The sequence below is a fragment of the Phragmites australis genome, chromosome 23 (genome assembly GCF_958298935.1).
Source record: "Phragmites australis chromosome 23, lpPhrAust1.1, whole genome shotgun sequence".
Taxonomy (NCBI): Eukaryota; Viridiplantae; Streptophyta; class Magnoliopsida; order Poales; family Poaceae; genus Phragmites; species Phragmites australis.
The window spans coordinates 18,396,856-18,409,796 of record NC_084943.1 but is presented as its reverse complement, the minus strand read 5'-3'; the positions used below and the strand labels follow the sequence as shown (position 1 = coordinate 18,409,796).

Genomic DNA, 12,941 nt, shown 5'->3' with positions numbered 1-12,941 from the left:
AATGTAAAGTCCTAACTATTTATCTGATGCATCACTATGATTACAATCATTACTAAAGGGAACACAACTTTGTTGAGTAATAATCCTTAAGCTGGCACTTTTAACCAATAAGTTGAAATTGCGGGGCTTCACAAAGTGCATTCAAATGAACAGAACAAGAACACATCATGTATCACAAAGGAAACGAAATTTTTATTTCATTGCATAGTACCGACTGGCCACCAATACATAGTAATACAACATGGTAGCAACCTGATCATTTTGATATGCACGGTGATAAGCATGTCCTTACTGATGATAAATGAGCCCAAATGTCACACTTTTTCTTCCTTTGCGCCTCAACCACTGCGAGATGTAGCAGCTCAATGTCCTTGCTGAGGACATCAATCTCCCCATTCTTTTCCTCCAATGCCACCTTAAATTTCCCAATCTCATCATCCTTTTCAGCATTGTAGTTCTCAAGTGCCTCAATTTTTGACTTCAGCTTGCATGCTTTAGCCTTTTCAGTATCTAGTGCTTTCTGGACCAAATTATTCTCATCATTCAGGTGCAAATGCTTGGCCTCAAGTTCATCATAGGTTACTTGTAGTTGCGACATTGAAACACAGAGCTCCTCCAACTCAGCCCTTAGCCTATCAGCCTGAGCATCCTTGCCGCGCCCTACTTCCTCAATCGCCTCCTTGTTGGTTTGGATTTCCTCCACATTCCTCTTAAGGTCCTCCAATTCCTTTATGATTTCTGCTTTCTCAGTATCAAATGCCTTCGCATCTGCCTCCTTCTGATGAGTAATGTTGGCCTGATCTTCCGATAGGTAGCGATAAGTCGGTGGGTGGAGAACTCGACGTTGATGATCCAAAGGCTTCGACCCGAACAGATCGTCTCCCTTGCAATCACTACACCACAGCTCCGTTGGTTATCAACCGTGTCGCGCGGTTGACCTCGCCAAGAAGGCTCAATCCCTGCAAGCGTACCGAGAACACAAGCAAGAACGTAGAAGATGCAATCTGAAATATTGCGAATAGAATTCAAGCACTCGAAGTTGGAGTTCCACAAACACTTGCGGCGGCCTAGTCGGTCCGGAACAAGAGCGAAAATCTCACAATCCGTGTGTAGATCAATATCTAAGCAAAACCCCACCCTAATTAGGGCGGCAGCTACAGTATATAAAAGACTAGGGTCGGCCAAGGACCCCTGGACGCATCCCTAATGGACTCCAACACGTTACACGGCCCAACGGCCCAAAAGATGGTGGCGTAGCACCCTGACAGATTCTGAACGTCCACTTATTTTGACGATTCCTGTTGACTCAGAAAGAATTTGGATATGGGACCAGTCCCGTTGGAAATCTTATCTCCTTAGCTTTCCAACCATGTGTAGAACGTTGAAAACGGAGTCCGTATGCGTCCTGGACGACGATTTTAGTGCAGACTGATCCTGGACTCCGAAACGGACTCGAACTTGATTGGACCTCCACCTTGGCTTGGGCGCCCTTGCTGTTCTTCTCCCGTGTTCCTAAGTAACAATACATCACAATTATTCAATAGCATCCCATCCTCATCAAAATATAAAGGAACACTAAGGAACGAGCTCACCTCATGATTTAATTGACGTGCACGAGCTCGTGTCAATGGACCTATTGTTGGAGGAATACTCGGTGTGTGTGTATCCGAAAGAGTGATGTCCTCATCATCCTCCCTCTCTTGAATTGGAGTCGTCCTCGACGCAATGTTATCTTCTTCTCCCAAGTAAGGTTTTAAATCTGAAATGTTAAATGTGGGACTAACCCCATAATCTGCAGGCAACTCAAGCTTATATGCATTATCATTGATCTTTTCCACAATTTTAAAAGGACCATCAGCTCGAGGCAGCAATTTAGATTTTCTCAAATCAGAAAACCTATCTTTGCGCAAATGTAACCACACAAGATCACCAATTTCAAAAGTAATATGTTTCTGACCTTGGCTACCATAAGTTCTATACTTCTCATTCATCTTTTCAATATTTTCCTTAGTCAACTCATGCATTTTCAGAATCAAATCAGCACGTGTCTTAGCATCAAAATTCAATTTCTCGGATGTTGGTAAAGGAAGTAAATCAATAGGGGCACGGGGGTTAAAACCATACACTACCTGAAACGGACTTACCTTAGTGGTGAAGTGAACTGATCTGTTGTAAGCGAACTCAATATGGGGTAGACACTCTTCCCACATCCTCAAATTTTTCTTCAAAACAGCCCGCAACATGGTGGATAATGTGCGGTTCACAACCTCCGTTTGTCCGTCGGTTTGAGGGTGACATGTCGTCGAAAACAGCAGCTTTGTCCCCAGTTTATTCCAAAGTGTCCTCCAAAAGTGGCTCAAAAATTTTGCATCACGATCCGAAACAATGGTGTTAGGCACTCCATGCAAGCAAATGATTTCCCTGAAAAACAAATCAGCTATGTTTGTAGCATCATCGCTCTTGTGACAAGGTATAAAATGTGCCATTTTTGAAAAATGATCCACAACGACAAATATACTATCTCTCCCCCTCTTGGTCCTAGGCAATCCTAAAATAAAATCCATAGAAATATCCTCCCAAGGCACACTAGGAACAGGAAGAGGCATATAAAGTCCATATGGGTTCAAGCGAGACTTAGCTTTATTGCAAGTAGTGCAGCGTGCCACGTAGCGCTCGACGTCGCGCCTCATCTTAGACCAAAAGAAGTGAGCAGCCAGTACATCCTCGGTCTTCTTCACTTCAAAATGTCCCATCAAACCACCTCCATGCGCTTCCTGCAAGAACAATAGGCGAATAGAGCTAGCTAGGATGCACAGCCTGTTAGCACGGTATAGTAATCCATCATTCAGCACATATTTATTCCAAGTTCTTCCTTCTTTACAATGTTCAAAAGCATCTTTAAAGTCCAAATCAGTAGCATATAATCCTTTAATTGTTTCTAAACCAAAAATCTTATGATCGAGTTGGGACAGCATGGTATAACGTCTAGATAACGCATCTGCAATGACATTGTCTTTACCTTTCTTGTGTTTAATGATATAAGGAAATGACTCTATAAATTCAACCCATTTAGCATGACGTTTGTTCAGTTTGGTTTGGCTTCTAATATGTTTCAAAGCTTCATGATCAGAATGAATAATAAACTCCTTGGGCCAAAGATAATGTTGCCATGTTTCTAAAACTCGCACTAAAGCATACAACTTTTTATCATAAGTCGATTAATTAAGAGATGGCCCATTCAATTTCTCACTAAAATAAGCAACGGGTTTACCTCCTTGTAGTAGCACTCCTCCAATTCCAATGCCGCTAGCATCACATTCTAACTCAAAAGTCTTACCAAAGTCCGAAAGTTGGAGTAGAGGTGCATGCGTAAGCTTATCTTTCAGCGTATTAAAAGCTTATTCTTGTGCTGGCCCCCATTGGAATAGAACGCCCTTCTTTGTCAACTCATTGAGTGGGGCAGCAATGGTGCTGAAATCTCTCACAAAACACCGATAGAACCCTGCAAGGCCATGAAAGCTTCTCACCTGTGTGATAGTCTCAGGGGTCGACCAGCTCTTTATGGCTTCAATTTTAGCTTCATCCACTTCAATTCCCTGTGGAGTAACAACATAGCCAAGAAAAGCAACTCTATTCGTGCAAAAGGTGCACTTGTCAAGGTTAGCAAACAAACGTGCCTCTCTCAAAGCAGTAAAAATAGCACGTAGATGATCAATGTGTTCTTCATGTGACTTGCTATAGATCAAAATATCATCAAAGTACACCACCACAAATCTTCCTATGAAAGCACGTAAAACCTCATTCATCAATCTCATGAAAGTGCTAGGTGCATTAGTTAAACCAAAAGGCATCACTAACCACTCATATAGACCGAACTTAGTTTTTAAAGCAGTTTTCCATTCATCTCCCAATTTCATTCTTATTTGGTGGTAACCACTACGCAAGTCAATCTTCGTGAAAATAATAGAACCACTCAACTCATCAAGCATGTCGTCTAGCCTAGGAATAGGGTGACGATACCTTATTGTGATATTATTAATGGCTCTACAATCAACACACATGCGCCATGTACCATCTTTCTTAGGAACCAAAAGAACAGGAACAGCACAAGGACTAAGGCTCTCTCGTACGTACCCACGGTCCAAAAGGTCTTAGACTTGTCGCTGAATTTCCTTAGTCTCCTTCGGATTGGTCCTATATGCAGCGCGGTTTGGCAAAGTCGCTCCTGGGATCAAATCTATTTGGTGCTCTATCCCTCTCAATGGTGGCAGCCCCGGGGGTATCTCAACTGGAAAGACATCCTTATACTCCTGCAAAAGGTTAGTGACAGCAACAGGCAAAGAGCTAGGTATATCATCAATTGAAAATAAAACCTCTTTGCATACCAAAGCATAGCACAAAGTATCATTATCTTGAATTTCAGCAAGGTCAGATTTAGTAGCAAGCATAACACCACCCTTTAACTTAATGCCTTCGGACCTAGGTGTGTTCTTCTCTTTCTTAGGTGGAAAAACATATTGAGCTACTTGCTGATTTTCAGATTCCAAAACACGTTCTTTCTTTTCTTTTTCAGCTAAAGCTTTATCACATTGCACAATTTCAGCAGGTGTCAAAGGAAGCAAAGAGATTTTCTTTCCCTTGTGCATGAGAGAGTATTTATTACTTCTACCATGGTATGTAGCATCGGTATCAAATTCCCAAGGACGGCCTAACAAAAGTGAACATGCTTGCATATGCACTACATCAAAATCAGCATAGTCATGGTAGGAACCAATAGAAAAATGTACTCTCGCAGATTGTGTTACCTTAACCTTACCGCTGTTATTGAACCACTGAATGTAGTATGGATGAGGATGTGCACGTGTTGGCAAGGAAAGATTCTTCACAAGATCGGAGCTCAAGAGGTTGTTGCAACTCCCGCCATCAATTATGGTACGAACACGTGCATCTTTGACAATGAGAAATGTCTGGAACAGATTATGGCGTTGTAGCTGCTCCACTTGCCCCATTTGAGAACTCAAAACTCGCTTCACAATGAAGGTGCGTGCTGCATAACTCTCCGTGGCAGCGGTACCACTAATCTCCTCCCCCTCACTATCCATGTCATGATCGGCTGCAAGATTAGCTTCAAATGCATATTCTTCCTCGACATCACTATGACTAACATATCCACCATCTGCTGTTGCGGAGTATGCTCGCTGGCTTGGGCAATCCTTCATGGCGTGGCCAATACCTTGGCAGCGACGGCACACAATGCCCGTTGTACGACCCATGGTAGCTGCACCTGAAGAAGAGCTTGGCATTGGATCCTGTGAAACAGTAGATTTACTCACCTCACGTGATGGTTGTGGTGCTCCTGCTGAACGCGCCCGAGTGTTGGAGGAGGGGGCAGCAGATCGTGTAGATGTAGAAGGGAATGTTGTTGCTTGTCCCGGTGCTACTCGTGAAGTAGATGTACTCCCAAAATTGTTCCGCAATTTCTGCACCTGTTGTCGACCCTGCAGTTCTTTTTCTGCCAAGATAGCAAAATGGAACAACCTATTGGTAGTATTGTAATCTTTATAATCAACAAGGTCCTGAATTTCATGTCTCAACCCGGAGTAAAAACGAATAATGGTATCATCATCATCCTCTTGTATACTACAACGAAGCATAGTAATTTGAAGCTCTTGATAGTAATCATGCACAGATTTAGAACATTGATTTAAGCGCTGTAATTTCTTTTTCAATTCACGTGTATAATCAGGAGGAATAAATCTATTGCGCATGGCACGCTTTAGTCTAGGCCATGATTCAGGTTCTAAGCCATAGAAACTAAACCATTCCACCAAATAATAGCATAATTCGTGAACTCACAAGTGGCTAGTCTAACTCTATGCATTTCAGGAACCATATGAGAACTATACTTTTGATCAACCGTCATTTCCCAATTCAAATAAGCATCAGCATCATATGCACCATCAAAAGGAGGCATTGAAAACTTAATCTTAGAATAAGGATCATCGCGACCGTTACGATTAACATTATTACCTCCATTACCTTGATGACGTTGTTGTTGGTCATGACGTAATTGTTCAGCACGAGGACGTTGCTCAGCACGCGCATCTTGCCCAACAAAAACCTCACCATCTTCTTGGTCACCATTATTAGTATAATCATCATCATGTGAATGGTCATCATCCTGTGGTGGCTGTCGCAACTCAAGGTCGTTGACTCGCGTGACGAGGTTAGCAATGCTTGTTCTAATGTCTGTCAATAGCCTAGTATGATCCTGCAAGGCTTTGTTGAGTTCTTCCTTGGACACACAATCCTTAAAATCCGACGGAGAGCCATCACCTAACATGGTTAGTAGAAAACAAAGGACAACACAATATTATCCCTATCAACTACTAGGTTGTGGAAGGTGGAATCACACACACTCAAGCGTCTTACCACGCTCTTACAAATGTTCTTACCAACGCAGCAAGGAGGAACAACCGGTGACGAGTCTGGAAGTGTGGGATGATTGCAAGAGTGAACCTGTTCGGATCAAAGGAGGTGGAGCTTGGAAGGCACAATATGGTAGCAAGGATTAGCAATAACTGTAATCAGAAGAGCAAAGCTAAATAAGTGTCCAAAGTATGAATCACAGTTGCTGGTCTATCACGTGTCCCTAGTCCTAGCACAACAGCTGAAACAAAGCTAAAAAGGATTATCAGAGAAAGACACAGTAAATAGCACAATGATCTGGGTGTTCTCTATGTGCTCCTCTTTTTTGTCTTTTAGTACTAGTAGGAATCACGGAAAAAAAATTCGTATTTTTCTGATATTTTTTCTGAACTAGGAGCACACAAGAAACAACCACATAAATTTTCAGCTCAAACGGATGCAAGATGTGGCCTATAGAAAATCAAGCACGTTCTTTGAAAAGCGTGCGGAAACTTTGTGGCTCGAATACTCAATCTTCCGAGCCGAATTTGGGAAAAAAATTCGACGGAACCCGGTGAAGCGGGGGAGCAACGGATGTAACTTTTTCTGTAGATGTCCGTGAAAAAATTTTTGCCTGATTCCGAGTCCGTATGAGAAAGTTATGGCCGTTTTACTGAACCCCATGTCGAGTTAGGGTTTTTTTCAAAGCACCTCTTGCAGAAATTGACCTCTTTAAGGTATTGCAAGCAATAGGATCGCGAGATGAACAAGGAGGGCAGCGGTGGCAGGGCAATTGATACAAGGCAGCTTGCGACCTATCTAGGGTTGGCGTGGCGGAAAGTAACACAAGGCGGCTCGCGGTGGCAAATCGAGTAATGTGGTGGCTCGACTTGTTGGTGGGGATGGTGGCGATGGGATAGCGGCGTGATCCAAACACCACGGAGCGTTGACTAAAGACCAAGAATACGACTCTAAAACCAGCAACAAGACTCGACCACGGACACAAACTCAACAACGCGCAACAGAAAACAAAAATTGCAAAGGCACAAAGGGTTCTAGGGCAGCGGAAATTGATGGAATTTTTTTTGGCTTTTTCTGGACTCTAGGTAATGAAAAACAGACTAATCTAAAGGGGAAAACGAAATTACCTAACGGGCAACCTGAAGCTCTGATATCAGTTGATGAGTAATGTTGGTCTGATCTTCCGATAGGTAGCGATAAGTCGGTGGGTGGAGAACTTGACATTGATGATCCAAAGGCTTCGACCCGAACAGATCGTCTCCCTTGCAATCACTACACCACAGCTCCGTTGGTTATCAACCGTGTCGCGCGGTTGACCTCGCCAAGAAGGCTCAATCCCTGCAAGCGTACCGAGAACACAAGCAAGAACGTAGAAGATGCAATCTGAAATATTGCGAATAGAATTCAAGCACTCGAAGTTGGGGTTCCACAAACACTTGCGGCGGCCTAGTCGGTCCGGAACCAGAGCGAAAATCTCACAATCCGTGTGTAGATCAATATCTAAGCAAAATCCCACCCTAATTAGGGCGATGGATACTGTATATAAAAGACTAGGGTCGACCAAGGACCCCTGGACGCGTTCCTAATGGACTCCAACACGTTACACGGCCCAACGGCCCAAAAGATGGTGACGTAGCACCCTGACAGATTCTGAATGTCCACTTGTTTCGACGATTCCTGTTGACTCAGAAAGAATTTGGACATGGGACCAGTACCGTTGGAAAGATTATCTCCTTAGCTTTCCAACCATGTGTAGAACGTCGAAAACGGAGTCCGTATGCGTCCTGGGCGACGATTTTAGTGCAGACTGGTCCTGGACTCCGAAACGGACTCAAACTTGATTGGACCTCCACCTTGGCTTGGGCGCCCTTGCTGTTCTTCTCCCATATTCCTAAGTAACAATACATCACAATTATTCAGTAGCATCCCATCCTCATCAAAATATAAAGGAACACTAAGAAACGAGCTCACCTCATGATTTAATTGACGTGCACGAGCTCGTGTCAATGGACCTATTGTTGGAGGAATACTCGGTGTGTGTATCCAAAAGAGTGATGTCCTCATCACCTTCGCCTCCGCCAATGCACCCAATTCCATCTGGAGCCTCTTAACCTCTAATTCAGACAAGATATGTTTCTGCTCTAGAGTCAAAACCTCCGACCGAAGCTTGTCATATTCACCTTGCAGCAAATCCTTGTTGCCCTGGATTTCCTCCACCTTGCTCTTATGATACTCCAATTCATTCATGATTTCTACCTTCTCAGCATCAAACGCCTTCACAGTTGCCTCCTTCGCCTCCGCCAATGCACCCAATTCCATCTGGAGCCTTTTAACCTCTGCTTCATAAGACCTATGTTTCTACTCTACAGTCAAAATCTCTGACCGAAGCTTATCATTTTCGCTCTCCACCAAATCCTTGTTGACCTGGATTTCCTCCACCTTCCTCTTAAGATCCTCCATTTCCTTCATTATTTCTGCCTTCTCAGCATCAAATGCCATTGCAACTGCCTCCTTTGCCTCCGCAAATGCACCCAATTCCATCTCGAGCCTCTTAACATTTGCTTCAAACATGCTATGTTTCTGCTCTGTAGTCGAAACCTCCGATCGAAGCTTATCATTTTCACCCTCCACCAAATCTTTATTGGCTAGAATTTCCTCCATCTTCCTCTTAAGATCCTCCAATTCCTTCATGATTTCTGCCTTCTCAGCATCAAACGTCCTCACAGCTGCCTCCTTTTCCTCCATCAATGCACCCAATTCTATCTGAAGCCTCTTAACCTCTGCTTCAGATAGGATATGTTTCTGCTCTGCATTCAAAACGTCAAATCGAAGCTTATCATTTTCACCCTCTAGCAAATCCTTGTTGGCTTGGATTTCCTTCAGCTTCTTCTTAAGGTCATCCGATTCCTTCATCATTTTTTCCTTCTCGTAATCAAATGCCTTTGCAGATTCTTCCTTCGCCTCCACTAATGCACACAATTCCATCTGGAGCCTCTTAACCTCTGCTTCAGACATGCTATGTTTTGCTCTGCAGTCAAAATCTTTGATCGAAGCTCATCATTTTCCCCATTCACCAACTCAAATTCCCTTTTCTTCACTGTGACATCGGCCTCCAATTCCTCTTTCTTAACCATAACTTCTTGGAGCTCCGACTCCAAAGATGCAACAATGCATCCATCTCCATCTTCTGGGCTCTCAGCACCTTTATTTCCTCCACCTTTACCTTAATTTGCTCCTCTGATTCTGCCTGGTACGCTTGGGTCACATTCTTGAACTCTTGTAAGCTCCTCTCCACCTCTTCCTTCTGGCTTGAGAACACCTGAGCCATCTTCGTCGTCTCTCCAATTGCTTATCCAGTTTACCCTTCTCACCGGACAGCTGGGTGTTTTTACGCTCCAACTCCCACACCCTATCTTGTAGTGTCGAGACCTGGTGGGATAGGGACGTCACCCTATCATCAGTGAAGAGATCTGCACCGTATGTTTTAGAGGGGGTGTTAGAGGAGCGAGACAGGACCACGCTGCACTGAAACAAAAATGATGTCTTGGACGTCACCCTATCATCACTGGAACAATTTGACAAGACTTGTACAATCTGGAATATAGTGGAATGTAAAACCTGGAAACAGTGTACATTGGTTCTCACTCCAGAAGCGCTTAAGTTCATAAATCATGACAAAAATGTATTTTCCTGAGGCACAATACAGAACTGTACAACACAGAGCAAACAATAATGTTTTATTACTAGTAGTTGTGAATTGTAAACCAGCAGGATCATGGATGAAGCTGATAAATTTCACCAAACGCTTTTAAACCTAGAGTTCATCTTTAGGCACTGGTAAGCAGTCCTCATCCCAGTAGTAGGGGAACTTCAGCTTCGCGGCTGTATGAGGCATACTCCAGTCATCATATATAAATCTGCAACAAGCAATATCATTGAAGCTTAGAAACACTATTCATTGCTCATATGTGCAATTGTGCATTGCTCACCAGAGGAAGAAAAGAAAGGTATGTGCACCACCCACTTGCTGTATAATCAATAGTACTAGGGATACCATTAGAACACAAATGGTGGTACTGGTACAGATAACAATGGTGATATCGATAACAAAGCAAAAGGGATCATGACACATGTGAATAATACTATCATGTACTGTTCTTAGCAATGTTGGTGGAGAATAAAAAGAAAGTGCTAAACCAGCAAATCACACAGATAGTATCAGGCATTGTTTAAGATGCTAATGTCTGAATACAGCATCAGGTACAGTAGCTTGTGGTAATGTTCAGTATTCATTTTGAGAAGATCGACATTTTATATTTGCATTTTTTTTTTAAGTTTTTGAAAAAGAAGTTGTCAAAGGTTTTTTCTGCTACCCAAGATAGACCCTTGTTCTAGATTTTTTTGTCTCCATCATGTGTGCTTAAATCTTTAGCATCTATGTTGACAAGTATGTGTACTGTAGATTAGGTTATAGGAACAATTATTCTCAGAAACAAGGATAAAATGTATTTTCATCCTAGCATGCCTAGCCAAAATTTGTGGCCTGTTTAGTTCACCCTGGATCAGTAAACCAAACAGGACCATGGCCAAAAGGTTCTGACCAGAAATCCTAACCGTACGTGTATGGTACAAGCTTGAACAAAATGGAAACATCAAGAACACTTCGTAAAAGGTTCACAGCACACATGTGTATCACACTAGACACAAGTTACTCTGAACTCTGAAGTAGTCAGTATGCACGAATCAGTTCAGTATATGTTGTTGAATGAATAAATAACACAACGTTCAAGATATGCTCACATCTTGATAGGTGGGCGTGATATGATCACAAGAACTTGCAAATCTTCGTGCTCGTCAGAATTCCAAACCTGCAACAAAGAGAGTGACGATGTAAACACTAACATATAAATCAATCTCCTTGCCACAAAATAAGTTCTAACAGGATCTTGAAATCTAGCTAAGATACAGTAACACATAGTCTAACTAAAAAATCAAAGCCCAGGGAACGTCTCCTCCCCATGGTCGAGAAAAAAAAAAAAATCAGAAGAGTTGTGCAAATCAGGTCTCGAGGCACGGTCAAAATACATAATCATGACAGCCCTTCTCTTTTACCTGGTGCGGATCATTTACTGGAACCGAAAATGTGCTATTCTGAAAGACAGCAATTTCCTGCGGCTGTCCTGGGTACTTGAACGAGCTCGACCCCAGCAAGAGTGTGCCTTTCCCTTTGAGGACAATGAAAACCTCCTCACAGGAATGCCTGTGGATCGGCGTCCTTTGGCCAGGACTAAATGTCTGAAGCCACACTTCCACCTGAAGGAAAACAATTCATGAAGAAGCGAGAAAGAATCATAGCAGTATCGACACTGTCAATCGACTATTCAAATACGACTCATCAAGAAAAGCATATCTACACATCAAGACAGCTAATTAAGCCCTTCGGACTCATAGCAACACCAATTGAGCAGTACAGTCCATTTCTTGAGTTCACATAGAAGCAAGAAATTATCATGCATCAAAGTGGCATTACAGTCCAATCTACAATGTCCACCAAAACCAGTTCCTTACATAAAAAATGTCTATACATGAATACATTCAACTAATGTGTTCACTACTTGTTCATGCCAACACTGATTGGGAAATACAATGTGGCGCCAAGGGTTCGTTCCTCACCTCTTTCATCCCGTGAGCGAGCGCGCCAGCAACAGTTATATGCGAGAATCCTTCCCTCCCATAGTTGCTTTGATGCATTTGGCTTATGTCTCTCACCAATGAATTGTCTGGACACATTAGATAGCCTTATCAGATTTACTAGGACAAGAGTACTGAAAGAAAGATAATCACTTGTACGGCGAAACTAGTGATTTTTATGCTTAGAAGCCCCAAATCTCTCTGATGCACAGTTTAGTGCTCGCATCGGTTCTATGGTTGGCAAAAGCGTGATCTTGTGCGTGTGCGGTGAGGTACTCAACTTTGGACGTTTCAAGAAACTCGAGAAGGAAAGGGGAAAGGGGAGGGAGAGGAAAGACACCTCGGGGGCAGGACGAATCCGCTACTGGGAGTGAGGCGGCGGCGGTGGCGGCGAGGAGGGCGGCGAGGAGGACGGTGCGGCAGGCGCCGGCGAAGTGGGGCCCACGGGCGGGCAGTGGTCCACGCCCCATTTTCTCTGGCTCTTTCGGTTTTCGTTTCTCCTCCCTTTCTTTCTTTTTTTTTGATCGGGTTTCTCCTCCCTTTTTTTATTATTATGGGCTCTAGCGTTGCTTCTAGACAAATCTTCTGCTGACGGTATGGTGAAATGAAGCGGCGTCTGCTCTGAAAACTTCCTCCGGCGAGCACCGATTCGATCAATGGTCTATTCTGAAATGGGGTTTTGAAATTCAAGTATTAAGACTATCTTTAGTAGTTACTTTAAATTTTCATTCTCAAAAATATTATTATAATAGCTACTATAATTATTACAGTATCTTTTATTTTTTTCATCTCCAACAGTACCTATTTTTTATCTTATACTG

At 43.0% G+C, this 12,941-nt stretch overlaps 1 protein-coding gene and 1 pseudogene across 1 annotated transcript; both read right to left on the bottom strand.

The window, feature by feature from the left end:
- Positions 1-256: 256 nt before the first annotated feature.
- Positions 257-9,875, bottom strand: LOC133906028 (protein CROWDED NUCLEI 2-like; annotated as a pseudogene).
- A 199-nt stretch (positions 9,876-10,074) lies between these two features.
- On the bottom strand, positions 10,075-12,668 carry LOC133906761 (auxin-binding protein 4-like). Its single transcript, XM_062348760.1, has 5 exons — positions 12,461-12,668; positions 12,103-12,209; positions 11,542-11,742; positions 11,230-11,297; positions 10,075-10,346 (listed from the first exon to the last, which is right to left on the bottom strand). The coding sequence occupies exons 1-5, from the start codon at positions 12,588-12,590 to the stop codon at positions 10,244-10,246; spliced, it is 609 nt and encodes a 202-aa protein (XP_062204744.1). The 5' UTR covers positions 12,591-12,668; the 3' UTR covers positions 10,075-10,243.
- Positions 12,669-12,941: the final 273 nt, after the last annotated feature.